Source organism: Terrapene carolina, unplaced genomic scaffold (assembly GCF_002925995.2).
Source record: "Terrapene carolina triunguis isolate 2854851 unplaced genomic scaffold, T_m_triunguis-2.0 Scaffold62, whole genome shotgun sequence".
Lineage (NCBI taxonomy): Eukaryota > Metazoa > Chordata > Testudines > Emydidae > Terrapene > Terrapene triunguis.
This window is the reverse complement of record NW_020664413.1, coordinates 15,188,741-15,206,161: the sequence shown is the minus strand read 5'-3', so window position 1 is coordinate 15,206,161 and position 17,421 is coordinate 15,188,741. Positions and strand designations below refer to the sequence as shown.

At 42.4% G+C, this 17,421-nt stretch overlaps 2 protein-coding genes across 3 annotated transcripts in view; both read left to right on the top strand.

Annotated features, from left to right (window-relative positions):
- The window catches only part of NCKAP5 (NCK associated protein 5), a 408,903-nt gene extending 401,545 nt beyond the window's left edge, over nt 1-7,358 (top strand). Inside the window, exon 16 of the mRNA XM_026647423.1 lies at nt 5,819-7,358. Within this exon, the coding sequence (XP_026503208.1) occupies nt 5,819-6,100 (282 nt within the window). The 3' untranslated portion in view covers nt 6,101-7,358. The remainder of the gene's footprint in view (nt 1-5,818) is intronic.
- A 2,409-nt stretch (nt 7,359-9,767) lies between these two features.
- The window catches only part of LYPD1 (LY6/PLAUR domain containing 1), a 26,157-nt gene continuing 18,503 nt past the window's right edge, over nt 9,768-17,421 (top strand). Inside the window, exons 1-2 of one of the 2 annotated variants that reach the window (XM_024194471.2) lie at nt 9,768-9,834; nt 11,265-11,402. In XM_024194471.2, the coding sequence (XP_024050239.1) occupies nt 9,783-9,834; nt 11,265-11,402 (190 nt within the window). In that variant the 5' untranslated portion in view covers nt 9,768-9,782. Of the gene's footprint in view, nt 9,835-10,497; nt 10,571-11,264; nt 11,403-17,421 lie in introns of those variants that run through there. The other variant, XM_026647767.1, reaches the window with a different exon arrangement.

Below are 17,421 nucleotides of genomic sequence, written 5' to 3'. Positions count from 1 at the left end.
ACTAAATTGCTCAGGGGATGCGAGACAAAAGTAAGGTTTATTTTATTCTAGTGTGTAACTGACTCTGAGCGCCTTAAACTACTGTTTAACTAAACTTAGAAGGATGCAAAATGCATTTACACTACAGTATTTTCCTTGCTAATTTGGGTCTCAGATGTACCTTACAGGCTCAGTCTGGCTAGGAAGCAGTGCCTCGCTACATTACACAATGGTAGCTCCACCAGTATATGGTAGGAGTGGACTTCTCAGCAGCCATAGCTTTGCCGTCACCCCACCCTTCCCTGTCCCAGTTTGCTAGCCCTAGTCCTGGTGCTGTTCAGGTTAGCACTAGGACTGCAATTGTGGCTTGTCCCTGAGCATATCGGGCACAAGGAGAAGAGGCTCCTTGCACCACTGCCCAGCCATAATCTGGCCCTATGACTTTTTTAATTAGAAAGTGCATCATAAATTCTTTGTTAGTAAAATAGAAATATTCAATGTATATGTCCAATACTTAAATGTGCATGTAGGTTAGCTTTGTTTTCTTAATTTGTTGCACTAAGGTATTTTATTACATTAGTTTTGGATCTTAGCTAAACCCATTAGAATGTAACCAAAATGAAAAAGTATTCTGATTCATGACTGCAGTATATCTCCATGTAGACTCATAGACTTTAAGGTCAGAAGGGAGCATCATGGTCATCTAATCAGACCTCCTGCACATTGCAGGCCTCAGAACCTCACCCACCCACTCCTGTAATAGACCCCTAACCTCTGGCTGAGTTACTGAAGTCCTCAATCATGATTTATAGGCTTCTAGTTACAGAAAATCCACCATTTACACTAGTTAAAATCCGCAAGTGACCCATCCCCCATGCTGCAGAGGAGCAATGTAAGTTGCAATCAATGTAAATTGATTCCTAAGTAATGTGTGTAGTATCTGGACTAGGTTCTCTCCTCCTCCTCCTCCTCTGGCAACTGTATACCACTCTCACGTGGTGGCTGGCTGAGGATTCCTGTGGACATGGGGAGCTCTCAGCTGATGTAAAGTGGAAAAGCCAGCTTCTGTGGCAGTTGCCCCCCCTACACACATACACACACTAATATGGGGTGTCCTGGGGTGAGGCACAGCATGCCTGCACAACACCAATTCACAATTGTAGTATGGTCCTATTGCGCTCATAGCCAGTTGGCATTAATTAGAGGAGCCTTGAGCCTTGATGCTGCAAAGGTACCATAAGAATCAAGAAGGCTTAAGTTGCTCCCTGATAACACCTTCTGTACTGACTGTATCTTGGCTCAGGACACAGTCTGTGCCCGTATCTATTGAATTTTCATCTGGGTGAATTTAATGCTTGTGAAAAGGTGCTGGGTTGATCACCATGGAGGATAGACCAGTCCGTCTACCTCAGAACAGGTACGGCGTGGTCAGCAGCAGTTCTCCTCACTGAACCTGCCTTGTGCCTTGGCCCTCAACGGGGAACCATGTTTTAAGTGAAAATGCAGTTCAGTTTCCATTTCCGTTCCTCTACTCATATCACCAACTGTGGTGATAGGAATGCTTGTTCCCTGACAGTTAGGTTGACCACTGACTAATTTCACATAGTCAATTAGACATGTTTCTGATAGTACTGACTTTCAGTCACTACTGACCTGGACAAGATTTGATTTGAACTAATGAGCTACAGGTTCTAAAGGCTGTATATATCATTACCAAATCCCTGAGACATCCAATTTCCCAAAATACTATATATATATCTGATATCCCACTGAAGGGCCCTTATCATCAGGAGAAGATACTGATTCTTTCATGTGAGAACTGACACTAAAAGTGCATTAGTAAATTAATGACTTAAACATGAGCAAAGCTAACATCTTTGAACCAAAGTCTGTTCCTTGTTACACCTGTTCTACTCCACTGAAGTCAGTAATAGATCTAAATGCATGTAACTGAGAACAGAATTTGACTGTCTATAATTTATCAACATATCCTAATATTTATTATTTTGTGATTTCCTTTTGTTTCATACAGCAGCTTTTGTAAGCTGCCATGAAAACTAAGAAATATAATGTTTTCTGTATCCAAATAGTCTATATTTTGTATCCTACTGGTATTCACCTTCCGTAACTACTGAATAGATTATTAAAGAACAAAGGGGATTCTTTCTTGATAATAAAATAATGCATGTTAGCCTTTACAAAGTGGATATGTAAGTTATTTCATTATCATAAGACAGGAACAGTTCGTTGTCTGCAAAGATCCTCACAGAAATTATTGTGCTTAAATCTTTTCTGTGTGGGAGAGTTTTATATGTAATTGAGTTTACTTCCAGAATTATAATTAAGGAAATATCATATTGTAACTTTTTGCCCACGTGTATTAAGAATTATATTACATGACTTCTTATTCCAAGGTCAGCATAACGTATTAATATGATATGCAAACACAGTTCTCTTGCAAATTAAACTGTGGGGGGAAGTTCTTCTTAATGAATTTGTCTAATACATTAGTATGATTCCCTTAATTGTTCCTACTCCCACACCCAAACCTCCCAATTTACATTTCCTTTATATACTTGCTGTTATCTGAAGATTGTCTTAGGAGACTAGCGATATCTGGTGTTTTTCCTTAAAGCTCCAGCTCCTGGAGTAATGGTATTACATAAGAATCTCCACTCTCTCTTTTCTAAAAATGTTTCTAGTCCTCATGGTTACAGAATGAGGCTTGTAAACATGAACCGTAATAGCACAAAACCCAGTGGCAAATAAAAATAACACAAAATGTATTATTGTAACAAAACAAAACAAAAAACAAAAAAAGAGGGGGGGTGGGGTGGTTTAATCCAGTCTCATGATTTTGGGAGCCTGACTCATGATGGCTGACTGCTTAGGGTTGGCAATACTGAACACTGTTCAGAGGAGAAGGAAACCCAGAAAAGGGAGGCATTATGTATTATACAAAGTGGAAACAGTACATCAGCATCAACTGAAAGGAAAGGTAAAAAAATACTTTGCATATCATCCCAACTCTATCAGTAATTCCCACATCTTTGCTCATACAGTATTGTAGTAATGTGTTAGAGAAAAGAAAACCCAGCCCATCTTCTGTCTTTTATCAGATGAAACCATTGACCTTGGCATTAATACATATATAAAAAGGCAATCATCTATCATAAAATATCTTTAACTTATTCCTGAAAACAAATGCCTTTGCCTCAGTTTCAGTAATAAACATTAAGTGAGAGAATGATGACCTTCCATTCCTTTTGATCACATGTGTTCCAACTGTCAGGAACACATGAAACATCTTTTCCACCCTTCCTAGTTCCCTTTGTATAAAGGTAGGAACTATATCCACATAAGACTTATGTGTAGCAAATTTAAAATTATGAGCATCCATTGCACTATATTTAGTATATTCAGTTTTCAATGCTGGGCACTTCAGTTTTATTTGGTTCAATGATTTTAGTTAAAATTTGGTGTGGATACCTTTCTTCCCAATAATTTATTTAGTATAGTTTATTTGCTGTGACCCCCCCATATTAAATACCTTAACAAGGGTGTGATTATATTGATGTACTATTTTATATTGTACTTGCATAAGGTTATAAGCTATTGAGGTTCCAGGTACATAGAATATACTACTCAGCTAACTGCGTGTCCACCACTGTGACTTACACTATCTTTCAGCCCATCCAGAGTTTTTGTTGTTATTTTAACAGAGTACAATACACTATCAGAAATAGCCCTGTGCAGTCAGTCCATACATACATTCTAGCTCTTGCCAGCAAATAAAGGATGAAATCCCCCATTAAAACTAATGGGAGTTTTGCCATTTATGTAATAGATCCAGGACTTCACCCAAAACCTCATGTTTATCCCTCCATGTCTATGTCCAAACATCCCCATTTAATTTATCCAAAGCAAAGCTGAAAGTTGGAAACAAAAAACAAAAAAAAGGCCATGTAACTCAAATTTAGAAATCAATAGTTCATTTAATAAAATATTTAAGATTTAGCTAGTCTGTAGGACAAAAGGCACTATATAAGTGTTTTAAAGGTGGTATTCATACGGATCACTTCATTCAGCCTACACTGGAATCTGTTCTGTGTCAGTAACACTATACAGCATTGTTTAAGGGAAGGGAAGAACTTTGAAAACTGAAATTACGGGGAATTTTAAGTGAGTTGACTGTCCACGGTAACTTCCAACATTTGAATTTGTCTGGAATACTGGGGATTACATCCCTCCTCTTTCAGAAAGTACCGTGAGATCAATGGTAAGGACCTCAGTTTTGTGTCTCATCCAAAAAAATGGTACTAGCAGTAATACAATTCCCCTTTAAAATATGTCAGGGCATGCGTTCACTATTGGACCAAAGAGAAGAGTCCCACCTACTATGTCACCAACATTACTGCTAGTGTCATTTAAAGTTTTCTGAAAGGTCTCATCCAGGTTCTAACCTGGGCAGCCACATTAAGCCTGTACGATCTGACAAGTTCACAATCTAAGCTGGCATGGCTTCGTGCCCCCCCCCCCTTTACATATTTAGCCATGAAAAATAAGCACTCTCCTCTATCTAATCTGTCTTCCCATTGCCCAAGATCTCTAGGGTTAAATAAAAATGGCAGGAAGAAAGCCTGATGTATTTTTAACCTTCATATTTTCCACAAACCCTGATGACTAGTTAAAATTGTGTGTTTAATCACCCAGGATCTCCTGGTTCTAGTCGCGCTGTACTCTTGGGTGAGCCTAAACTATCCATCTAAACCAAGTAACACTGTTTGTTCTTGGATTGCCAATAGTATATTGATCCAGTCATTGCTGCCTAATACTATTACTGAAAATGAGGAATGACGCTAACTGGGAGAGCACACCTCATTTAACAATGGATATTTAAAAAACTTGGCCCCCTAGGTCTCCAAGAGTCCCATCAAATGTGGAATGTTATTTTTTGATAATATTATCTGTAACATGAGTTGGTAACATAAGATAAAAAAGACTGTATGTGAAAGACAGGTCATTTTTATTGAACTTCTCCCTAAACAGCTGATAAACTAGTCTTGAAAAGATCTTTGAAAGTACCTGTAGCCAACAAAGAGATGCAATTACACTTGTATAATACTACTGTGATTTTTTTAATATAATGTGCTACTACATTGTCCAGTGTTTCATTTCGTGCAGTTTCAACAGAATTACAACACTTCCCAAAGTAGATCTAGCCAATATCTGATTGATTCTGGTCTGTGGGGATTGGATCAGTTCAGTGTAATTTCCTCTCTTGTTGCTTTCATTTCTATTAGGGAGGCTTTTGGTTCATGGAAATCGATAGCCTTACACATGCAAAATGTTAGGTTATTTTTTAGTAAGTTTCATATGTGCCTGTATCATACAGAAAATATATTTTCCCCCTCGGAATATGTGCACTGCATGTTAGTTATTTGGCAGACTCCAAACTCAACTCATAGACAAATATTCATTTACCCTTACAATAAATAAATAAATAAAGTGTGACGAGGGAAAATGTAAATTACTATGAAGAGGCTGAAGATATTTTACACATACAAATTCCAGAATCTGCCACTTAAAATGTAAATTGGACTTAACTGTTTTGCAAATTGAGTCCTATTTGTCTCAGCAGAATCATTAAAGCTATGATTTAACCCCAAAATGGACTTTATTATTCCATTTAATTATACTGGAGGATTTAGGTACAAGCCTCTAACAATCTATTCCTTTAACACTGTGAATGTTGGACAAACAAATAATTGACTGTGTACATAGGATAGCTTTATTTTTGTAAGAAATATGTTTCTAATATTTTCCTTACTTATTACAGAAATTGAAACAAGCTGAAAAAACAAGGGAAGATTCTGAGACTAGATTATCTAAAATTTCCCTGGAGTCTCTCAATAAATTTAACAGCAATAATGTCATTTTATTAGAAAAAGAGAAGAATTGTCTGAACAAGGTTGAAGGACAAAAGGAAGAAAATGGAAAGAATGAAGAAGCTTCTTTAAATAGCTCTGATAGGCATGGTGTAGACAATTTAGAATCTTTGAGTGATTCTTTATATGATAGCTTCTCATCCTGTGCCAGCCAAGGCTCTAATGATGTATAAAGACACTTTCCAGTGGGCTGAGAATGGAGCACTTAAGGAACTGAGGGGAAAAAAAGAAAGGGACAACTGCTGAAAAACTTTATCCTAAATTGTTGGATTCACAGAAGGGTATTTCCTGACTTATTTTCATGACACAGCAATAAGGAAAGATAAGACTGCATTTATTGTGATGCATGAGACTGAAAATTGAACGCAAAAGCTGTTATACAAAATGTCTTAATTTTGCACTTTTTTATGAATACTTGTACAGAAGTTGTAAATTTTCTTGAAAAAATATATTTGTAGGGAAAAAAAGCAATAAATATTAAATGGTGCCATGCTCCTGAAATGACAGATTACTAACTTTTAAAAGTTGATGTTAATATTAACAAGCAAAGTTAGTGGATTTTTTTAAAGAAAGATTTATAATTGTTCTAGTCTTAAAACTGTATGTAGAAACACTGCTTTAAAATAAACTTGAGCCTGCCAAATTGTCTGTAATAAACCTTCTTGGACCATTTTACAACATACACTTTGTAATTTTTTTTTTATTTTAGTGCAATTTCACATAAGATTCTCTAGGGATATGTGCATTTTAGTTGGTGTAATTCCTTAACATGTATCTATTGATACTTCAAGAGGGCTTTGATGTTTGAGACAGTACGAGAATGGTTGGAATCAAATACCCAGATCCTACTACTACTTGTGCATCTGAGCAGCCCACTGAGTTCATAAAGAATGAAGTTACTCATGTGCATAAGTGTTTGGAAGATCAGGGTCAAAGTGATTTGCCATTTGACTTCAATGGGAGTTTTGCCTGAGTAAAGGATTGCAGGATCTGGACTTTATTTCTAACTGCAGTATTTACTTTTATAGTTTACCTATTTCTCTTTCCTCTGTAACCATTTAATACGAATTTCTGAATGTGGTATGTTGATTTTTTCCCCCTCAGACCACCTTAATTTTAACTCCATCTAGGAATCCTGGAAAACTGAAATAAAATTCATATTTGTGATAGAAACTTTTGTAAAACTAAAAAAAATGTTTTTGGTGCTAACAACTCTTAATTCAACATATCTTTTTCCTATAAAGACTTTATATGTAAGGGGAAGTCTATTTCAAAGGTTATGTGTATTTTTTCTAGTTGTGAAGTATTTATAACTGCATTTGTACAGCAATCTTTCTGTAAACTAGGTATATTTGGGATATTTCTAGACTCTACTGTTGCTTTAGCAAATATCTGTTAATCTTTATGATATTGTATGATCAGTGTTATTTTGTTAAAATACTTTGTGCAATTTGTTACATTTTAATTTGTTATTTTAAGTAATAATGTCAGACTTAAACTTGCATTGTCCTTTTGAAATTTATTTCTAAATAAAGTTCATATCACAGTTACGGGAATGGTTAAAGATATATATTTTCCCAGGGACAAGTAGTCCATGTTGGGGTTAATTTGTTTAATGAGATGGATTCACGAATTAATCGTCCAAGAAAATATCATTGCTTCAAGCAAAGCCAAGGAAGCAATGGGAAGCAAATAAAATAACTTAGAAATATTTTGAATAACATAACCAATTCTATGATACCCTATGCATGCAAAACATTGTGCAAACCATTTCCCTTCTCCAATCAACTAGCCCTCGCTGCTCCAGAAATAATAAATGTGCAGCTGGAATTCAATCATTCAAACAAATTCTCGACATGGCAACTAAAAAGTAATTTAAGCTTAATTCAAACCTCTCTGCTTGCAGACAAGATTGTGACTGATCAAAGGGAAGCATGTGGGTTGCCGAAGGATGAGGCTGGGGAAGGAGGCATGATGCAAGGCGCAAGTTGTAATGGGCTGTACAATGAAAACCATCATTTTACTTCAACTAGTTCTTCATCTCACAAATGAAGTTCGCAGCGGATTGTAGGCATGAAAGGCACCGCCACGGGGGGTGGCCCCAATAGCCTCCACTCGCTTCCACGTTATGCCAGACGAGAGCTTGGAGGGGGCAGTCACTGAAACGCTCCTCGCTGCGGCCAGTGTGGCGGCACCTTTGGGGGGGGAGGGTGCTGCCCTGCCCCGGCTGCAGATCCGCCTGGCGGGCGGCTCAGCTGGGAAGGCGCTTTATGGCTGCAGGCAGCGCTTTCCAGGGAGTCAACACGCACCCACCATGGCACGGGACCGCTGGCTCCTCAGCAGACAGGGCACGAGGCGCGCTCAGCCGGCGGGGGCGGGCATGCTCCGGAGCGCTGTGAACTACTGCACGCGGGCATCGCCCCGGGAGGGGAGCGAGCCTCCTCCTGCACGGAGCGAGCCGCGCCGGGTCACAGCTCCGCTAGCCAGCAATGAGCGTGCTCCCACCGAGCCCGCTCGCCCCCCCACCCGGCCGACGCCTCCCGCACGTTCTCGACGGGCACGCGGCTGTGCCCCCCCCCCCCCCCCTAGGGGGGGGGGGGGGGGGGGGGAGCCCCCCCCACCAACCCCTGGGGGGGGGGGGGGGGGGAGTTACCCTGCAAGACAGAGCAGAGAGGTCCCGTCCTCCCACACACACGTGGCTGGGTTATGGTGAGATTCCTTCCCCCCCCCCCCAACACACACCGGTGGCTGGGTTGGGGCAGAGCCCCCGCCCCTCCGCTGAAACACAGATGGGCAGGTTAAGGGCAGCGCCTCCCCAACACACACTGGGGGGTTAGGGTCAAACACCCCCCCCAACACACAGGTGGGTGGGTAAAGGTCAATGCCCCCTACCCCACCCCCATACACACACACTGGGGATTAGGGTCAGAGTCTCCCCCTCCCCCCGAACTAGGTAACTTAGGGACTGAGGCCCCCTACACTGGTAAACTCCCCCATGCCAGGGGAGGCGTTGGGGGTGAGAAGCTGGAGGTTCGTGACCGCTCCGCCCGGGGCGGGGGTGACCGCCCGTCTGTCCCCACGGGTCCCTGCTGTGTGGGTGGCGGGCAGCCGAGCCCCTGCCGCCTGGGAGGTGTGTGCTAGTTAAAGGCAGAGCCCTCCCTGCAGCCAGGGGGGGCTGAAAATGCAGAGCGGGAGACCCCGCACCCCTGCAAGGAACCCCCCTCCAACCTCGGGGGGGGGGTAGGTAGAGGGGTGTCTCCCTACCCTTCCCGGACCGCGTGGGGCTGCAGCGCAGGGACAAAGCCCCGCAGCCCAGGATGGGGCAGGGGCAGAGCCCGACCCACCGGCCAGTGTGTATCAGTAGCTCAGCGCCTTAGCCCCCACCGCCTTGGGGGGGGGCTCGGCTAGGTAGTGACCCCCCCCCAACCACACACACACACACACACATGCATTAGGGGCAGGAGCGGGAGCCCGTTCCCAGGGGCGGGGGGGGGGTCTCTCGATCAGCGCCGGCGGGGGGGGTGGGACGGCTCCCTCCCTCCCCCCCGCCCCAGAACTTTCTCCCTCCCCCTTTCCCGAGTGTGCCGGGAGGGCCCCTCTCCCCTCCCCTGTCACATGGTGCGGGGGAGGGGGGCAGAGGGAGACTTTTCTCTCTCCGACTCCCCCCCAGCTCCGGCCAGTCTCCGCTCCCAACTCCTGGAGGCAGCGCGGAGCCGGGCGGGCGATGCGGGCTCCCGGAGCTGCTCTCCGCAGCGGCGCGGGGAAGAGGCTCGGCGGCACCGCGCCCCGGCTGCCCGACTGCTTCTGATGCGCCGCGGCGGGGGCCGCGCAGCCCGGGGTCCCGGCTCCACGAGGATGTGGCTCCTCTTCGGCGCGGCAACTTTCTGGGGATTGGTCCTGGCTCCAGGTAGGAGTCGCGGGGCAGCGCGCCGCTGGGGGCCGGGGCAGGGCGTGGCGTGGGCAGCGCCCGGCTCTCCCAGCCGCCCGGCGCAGCTCCCCGCCGGGCTCGGCGCTGCCACCCGCTCCCCGCCACGCTGCAAAGTTCGCGCTGCCATTCAACAGCTGCTGGCAGCTACTCCGCTGGCGGGGCGGCCCCTTCCCCGGGCACTGCGCCCCGCGGGGAGCCTCTGCCCAGCCCGTGCCCCGCTGGCCGCTCGCCCGCCCTCCTCTGGGCAATGCACCAGCCCGCCCCGCTGGTGCGCGAGGATCAGCTCAGCTGTGGGTCATCGCGCGCTGCTCGCAGTCTCCAGCACTGAGGCCAGCTCCCTGCGCAGCGCTCGCCCCCCGTCCCCGCGCTCCTAGCACTGACCGAGGCCAGCTCCTGTGGGCGATTGCATGGAGAACAGCATCGCTCCGGCTCTCTTCCAGCAGCCCCTAGCACTGAGCCCAGCACCCCGTATGGTGCCCGGGAACAGCTCGGCTCTGGGTCCCTTCTACCAGCCAGCGCCCTGGCAGCAGCGGCGGTGTGAACTGAATCGGCATCGTCAGCCAGGCTCGGGGTCCCCTCTGGCATTTTGCTGCCCCCTGTGAGATGCACGAGGGACCAGCTCTGCCAGGGGGCCCCAGCGAGATGCAGAGGGAACAGCGGGGCTCTCTTCGTGCAGCGCCCACTTCCCTGACGTGCCCGGGGACAGCTCCTCTGGGTGACGATGTAGTGGAGAAGCGGCTCACCTCGAGCAGTCCCTCCCCCCAGCATGGAGGGCCTGTGACAGTTTCCTGCACTTCGTGTTGGAGAAGGACCTAGTTTACATGATAAAAGAGGGACGCGAAGACTGCTTTGCAGCTGTAATTGTGCATGGCAAAATAGTAATTAAATCATTTGTAATTAATTAGTAGTTAAGTAAACCCGACGGCACAGATAAGAGCTGAAGCGCATCTGTTAGCCCGGTTACTGTCCCCCGAAGCACGGATAGTTCTTATCCCACTGCTTTAAGGGGACTCCCGCGGGGTAGAGTGGGAGCTGAGAGTGCCGGGTCGGTGGGTAAGTGGTATCAATTTCATTTCAGTCCTGTTCTTTGTACTCTGCCCCCTGCTGGCTGCAGCGTTTGCTGTTGCTCCCCAGGGAGTTTGGATAATTCAAAAAAGTGAATGGTTGGCTAGGGCTTACTTCGCTCATGTAGACTCCCCGTTTGTACATAGTTAGCTGATTATAAGAAAATGGGTAATTATAAAGCATAGCCTCAGCTAAATGGGCCAGGTTTGGAGACGAATCGTTTGGCAAAACCCATATTTTTGCTTTGCTGCTAAATAGATAGGAACAGCAGAGTGAAGAAAAAATAAGTAGCATTTTTTTTGGCATATGCAGATCTACTCTGAGCAAAACTCTGTCTATTCCAGGATTTGGTCTGCAAATACAGTGTTACCAGTGTGAAGAATTCCAGCTAAATAATGACTGCTCTGCTCCAGAGTTCATTGTGAACTGCACAGTGAATGTTCAAGACATGTGCCAGAAAGAAGTAATGGAAAAAAGTTCTGGTAAGAACTTAATAATTACACTCTTCCTGGTTTATTTGGTATTGTTTGGTGCTCTTAGCTGCATTTGTTCATTTTTCTCTAGTATGACGTTTTAGCTTAAGGCATATTATGTTATTACTAAAAGGACTTTGTCTCATATTTATTGTATTTCTCTGATACTTTAGGATAATTTTCTTTTAAAATTGAACATATTGAAACTTACAAGACAAATGTTAATAAAGATGTTAAAATATGGTCTTATGGTCAGATTTAGTTTTACAGCATTGGAAAATTAACAACAAATTAGTTTAATCTCATTATAGTTAATTACATGGGCCTTTCCCCAGTGATGGAGGAAAAGTGCATTAAATTAGTAATTCCTTCTTTTCTTTATTTATTCCAGCAATTCACATAGAGTAAAGGTTGATCGTATGGGATAGGAAGCTGAGCTATGGGCTTTCATCCACAAGACAGTGAGCAGAGAAAGATAGGCCAATGATAGATAAGAACATATTGGAATTCAAGTGGGCATTGCTGAAAGAATGAATTGGGCATATGGATGTTATCTCTGAAAATTCTTTAGGGGCTCTGTCACAGTTCTAATTAATTTTAGAATACAGTGCACTGCTTTTAGTTTTTATTCAAAGATCACTAATATTTTCAAGAGAAAGCCAACCATGTTTGTTCTTCTCTCCCTAAATCATCTCTGGGCTGGGCTGTAAATCAATCCATCACATCAAATACTTCAAGATATTTTTAGAGATTTTGGGGGGGGCAGGTGTTTTGTTTGTTAAACTTCAGGACCCATCATAGTCATCTAACTGGGTAAAAAGTTCCAGCTTTATAAGAGACTTTTCGGTTGGGCACTGTGATAGAGAAAAGTGGTTGGCTGGTTGCTATTTCATATAGGTTCCTGCTGCTATCATAGCCTCTAGCTGTGATGTTTGTAGGGGCAGAAGGAGCTAGGATAGTACGGGCTCTCAGGAGTTCCTCAAATTCGATACGACGTTTACACAGATGAGTGGCGGTTCAGGTTGAGAAACCCATCTACAAGAGGCAGGAATCCAGAAGATCTATATAGATGGGAGTATGTAGTACCACTGATTTGGAGGGAAAGGATCTCGGATGAATATAATGGCTCACAGCTGAGGGCAATAATTTATACATGCCTGTTGATTAAGGACATTATAGAGGACAGTTTTGGTGTTTATGTAAATAAAGCTGCAGCCTGTCTCCTTCCAACAATACCAGATTCCCTCTGTTAATGGGAAAAGTAAGTATAGCTACAGGTCTTGAAATGTAAAATAGTTTCCACCTAAACCAAAGTGATTAATACTATTAAAATCTTCTACAGAACTAAGTGATATTTACCAAGGTATTTATCAGCAACTCTGATCTTACAGCTAGCCATAGATTAATGCCCTGCAAATCATGAGAAAGTGGTAAAATTGTCTCTTTAGTAAATAGAGAATGCATTGTTGGCATTCTTCTCAATGCAGGTAACACCATACACATAGTACTGCACTTCTAGCTACTTTGTAAAGTATTTGGAATTTGTTCTGAACAGAAAGAAAAAGATATATACTTAAGGGAAGATTAGTCACCATTCAATAAGAGAACTCAACTTTAAAATGTGAACATATTTTGGGTAAAAACACGTTTTTCTCTTTACTTCAAACATGAGTATCTTCTTTCAAGAAAGGAGTATTTATTCAGAGAAGGTGGTAGAGGTTTGAGACAGTTATGGGTTGTGAGGTGCTTTGAACCTATGCATAATTTTAGACAAATATTTAAAATGCAGTTTGAAGGCTTTGCCACATGCACCCCAAATATTCTATAAGCTTTTAAATAGGTTTGAATGGATGATGTGGAGGAGTTTGAAGTGCTATACAAATCCTATGTAGTCAAATACAGATCCCTCCCAGTAAAACATGTAAATTATCCTCATTTAACTCTTGCCATTTTCTTTCCTCTTATCCCCTTCCCCTACCACAACATTTTTATTTCAATTAGGCTGACCAGACAGCAAGTGTGAAAAATCGGTACAGGGGGTGGGGGTAATAGGAGCCTATATAAGAAAAAGCCCCAAATATCGGAACTGTCCCTATAAAATCAGGACATCTGGTCACCCCGATTCTAATGTACAATTTCAAACTATAACCGCCTCCAAACAAACATCTGTAATCTTGTCTTCGGCTGAATGTTAGACAAAGAAGTGTTTGCAGTCAGACCTCCTTACGCAAGGAATGGTTTACTTGAGTGTATAGGTATCCAAAAGATTTAAGTGGAAGCCACTCACATAGCAGGTACGTACAACAGACTTGTTCAGATTAAAAAAATCAGATGAACAACTGAGTTTGCAAACTGGCTGATTAAGCTCGTGTGACTACGTTAAATTGAAAATATGAATGATTGTGATTGGGTATTAAAAATATATGGCTGCATAAACTTGTCTTCACCACTACAAAGAAACTGGTTTGCAATAGATTAAATAAAGGTAGAGAAACATTTTTAATGAAATGTTCTTTCTATTCTTTTACCTGGGCAATATTACATTGCCCATAATGAAAGTCTCTGGCCTGACGTTTGAATTTTCCCATAGATACCTGTCATGCAGTGCATAGCAGACTTCATTCTTATTTGGCTTTGTTCTGTAAATGCAGCTCCTATTCATTTTAAGTTAGAGAGTTATAAGTTCCTGTGAAGAAGTAAATTTATTTTTTAACTTAACTATTTAAATTGAGTGAGATTTGCAGTACACGTTAAGCTCCTCAGTCAGTTCTAGAAAAGATTGGGAGTAAAGCAAGGAGGATTCAGTTAATCATCTCTTATTGGGTTTTCTTCTTGTTGATATTTAAATGTGTGTAAAATAAAATGTGTCATTCTCACAAATTTCATTTAATAATTCAACATTTATTTTATCAGGCCATTTTAAAACTCAGTTTTATGTGCTTATCATTGAAAGCTGAAAAGTATTTCAAATATTGATTTTCATTTTATAATAATATTTGAGTTTGAATATTTAACCCAGTCTATAAAAATGTGCATTTGCATTTATTTGTCAGTATGATCTTGTAATTAGTTTCTTCCTCTTGACTAGATACAGTAAAAGGAGTATAATTTAATTTTTATAGACTAGCCAATTTCTGCCTTTAGTAAAATATAGCTGTTAGTAAGCAAAATGTTGCATGTTCTCCTAAACCTTATTTAAAAGTTAAATGCAGTATATTGAGATAAAGTTCATGGTCTGAATCAGTAACCTAATAGACCTAGTCGCCCATCCTTTGCAACATACATTAATCTAGTTGTCTATTTTGCTATCAAGGAGGTCACTGATTTACATGCTTGTATACATTTTAGTCATAAGCATGTAGGCAATGGTTATTTTCTTACATATTTGTTAATGCTCATTAAGTTTAACAATGACAGTTCAGTGCTTCAATTTTATTTCTCTACTAAGCTCTCATCTATAATACAAAGGAGAACTGCAATTCTAAGAAGCTTTGTTCATTTATATTGTAAATACTTGCTTAAGCCTTACTTTAGTCAAGATAACCCACTCCTGTTTAATTAAGGTAAAATGAGGCTTAAGCTATGTTTAAAACCTTACTCTACTCTACTCAATCAAAGCATTCTCAGAATTTGATTATAGAACCAGTTTTATGAAATGTATTTCATCCCTAGACAAGACATTCTAACAATCCTATGTAAAATATGAAATTTTACAAAAATCCAAGTTAAAAAAGCACAGTTATGAATATCTTGGATTTTCAAAATACTGATGAATCCAGATATTGCAATCATTCATATTTAAATCAGATCAACATAAGCAGTACCAATCAGATGTTTCCACTAATGTTACAAATTAGCTCTATTTCCTAATTAAAACAATAATAATAAAAGTAGGAAGTATTTGGGTGGGGGAAGCAGTTAAGCATGTACCTAGGTGGATGTCTATACTGAACGAATATACCCTCTTCTCCCTCCCACCCCCCAACACACACGTACTTTTATCAGTTTGTATTGCAATAGAACCTAGAGAACCCATCCAAAATGTACAGAATTGGAGACTTCATGAAGTAAATGACAAAAATGTTCCAAGTTTCAGTACCGTTATTTATGCATTTTGCAAAACTAAGTTTTAGGCGGTAATGGGAGATGGCTTCCAGTGGGAGATGCAAAAGAGCCATATTTCACTACAGGGAATGCACTTTGCCAGCTAATTAGTTAACCTAGTCTTTAAAAAGCATCAATACTTCTCTTCTTTATAGGGAAGAACTGTGAGCTCTGGAGGAGGCACTGAAGCCCATATCAAATACTTTTGGTGCCATAGAAACTAACATAAGGGATAGGTTTTTAAGGTTAGCCTTCCAGCTGAAGAAGCAGCTGATGTTTGCAAGCAGATTACATAGATGAAAAGTTTGATGAATGAGACGCATTCTTCATGATATTAATTCCATTTGCAACTATTTCAGGAAAACATCGGTAACTGATTTTTTTTTTTAAACTGATTTTGAGCACTGAAACTACAAAGCCGCTGCTTTTCAAAGTGAAAGTGAATACAAAAACAAAGAAACCTAATGCACACTTCTCTCCTTTGGACAAAATGAAATGTTTCAGCTATTCATGTGTTTATTATATATACATAAAATAAATTCTAAGAAATACAACTTTTCTTCTGTTGGTGATGAGTGACCTGACCACATGGGGCTTGATGCAAAACCCACTGAATCCAAGGGGAGTTGGTCTTTCCACTGACTTTGATGGGCTTTGGATCAGGCCCATAGTCTGCAAAGAGATACAGAAATGCAGCAAATACAGAACCAAATCAATCTCCAAATGGAGAAAACAGTACAACCAGCATCAAGATGTGGTACAAGGCAATTTCTTATCACTATAAATAATGATGTTTTTAAAAATAGAATAAACCCAGAAAATGAACAGAGGAGAAGGAAACCAAGTGTGAGGGGAGAAAAATCAAAGGAAAGGGTTGGAAAATGTAAAATTCTTAGACCATCTCAATGCTCAGTACAGTAACTCCTCACTTAATGTCGTCTCGGTTAACATTGTTTCGTTGCTGATCAATTAGGGAACATGCTCGTTTAAAGTTGTCCCTTCTAAGGTTTGTCAGCCACCTGCTTTGTCTACTGCTTGCAGGAAGAGCAGCCCATTGCAGCTAGCTGGTGGGGGCTTGTAACCAGGGTGGACCGGCAGCCCCCCTATCAGCTCCCCGCTCCCCTAAGTTCCCTGTGCTGCAGCCGCCCAGCAGGCTATCAATTGCCAGGCAAGTCAGTTGTCCCTCCCTCCACTGCCATGTGCTGCTCCTGCCCTCTGCCTTGGAGCTGCTCCCAGAGACTCCTGCTTGCTGTGCAGGTGGGGAAGGGGGGGGCTAATGTCAGGGTGTCCCCCTCCCCCCTGCTCCTGCCCCCCACTTACCCCTTCTCCATATAGAGCAGGGAGGGGACACGGACGGAGAGAGACCGAGAGAGCCGGGGCAGCAGCTGCTGCCTCAACTTCCTGATCCACTTAAAAAGACAATGCATTTAAGAGTGGGTCAGCTTACTTAAAGGGGCAGTGTGCATATCTCTCTGTCTCTCTCCCCCACACACAAGGTATGTGTCTGTCTCAGTCTGCTATGCTGTCTCCCCTCCCTCATGTTCGTGCTGCCTTGTGTGAGAGGCTACGCTACATTAACAACGTGTTAACCCTTGAGGGCTCAGCCGAGTGCTAGTTCATCATTTAGCAGCAAGGCATTCCCTGGGAAATATCCCTCCCTCTTCCACTCTCTAACTTAGGGTGACCAGACAGCAAATGTGAAAAATCGGGACAGGGGGTGGGGGGGTAATAGGAGCCTATTCAAGAAAAAGACCCAAAAATCGGGACCGTCCCTATAAAAATCGGAACATCTGGTCACCCTATTCTAACTTCTCCACCTCAACCAAGCTTCACAATCATCATAGCTGTGACCAGTATTAAATTGTTTGTTTAAAACAGTGTGTGTGTGTGTGTGTGTGTGTGTGTGTGTGTGTGTGTGTGTGTG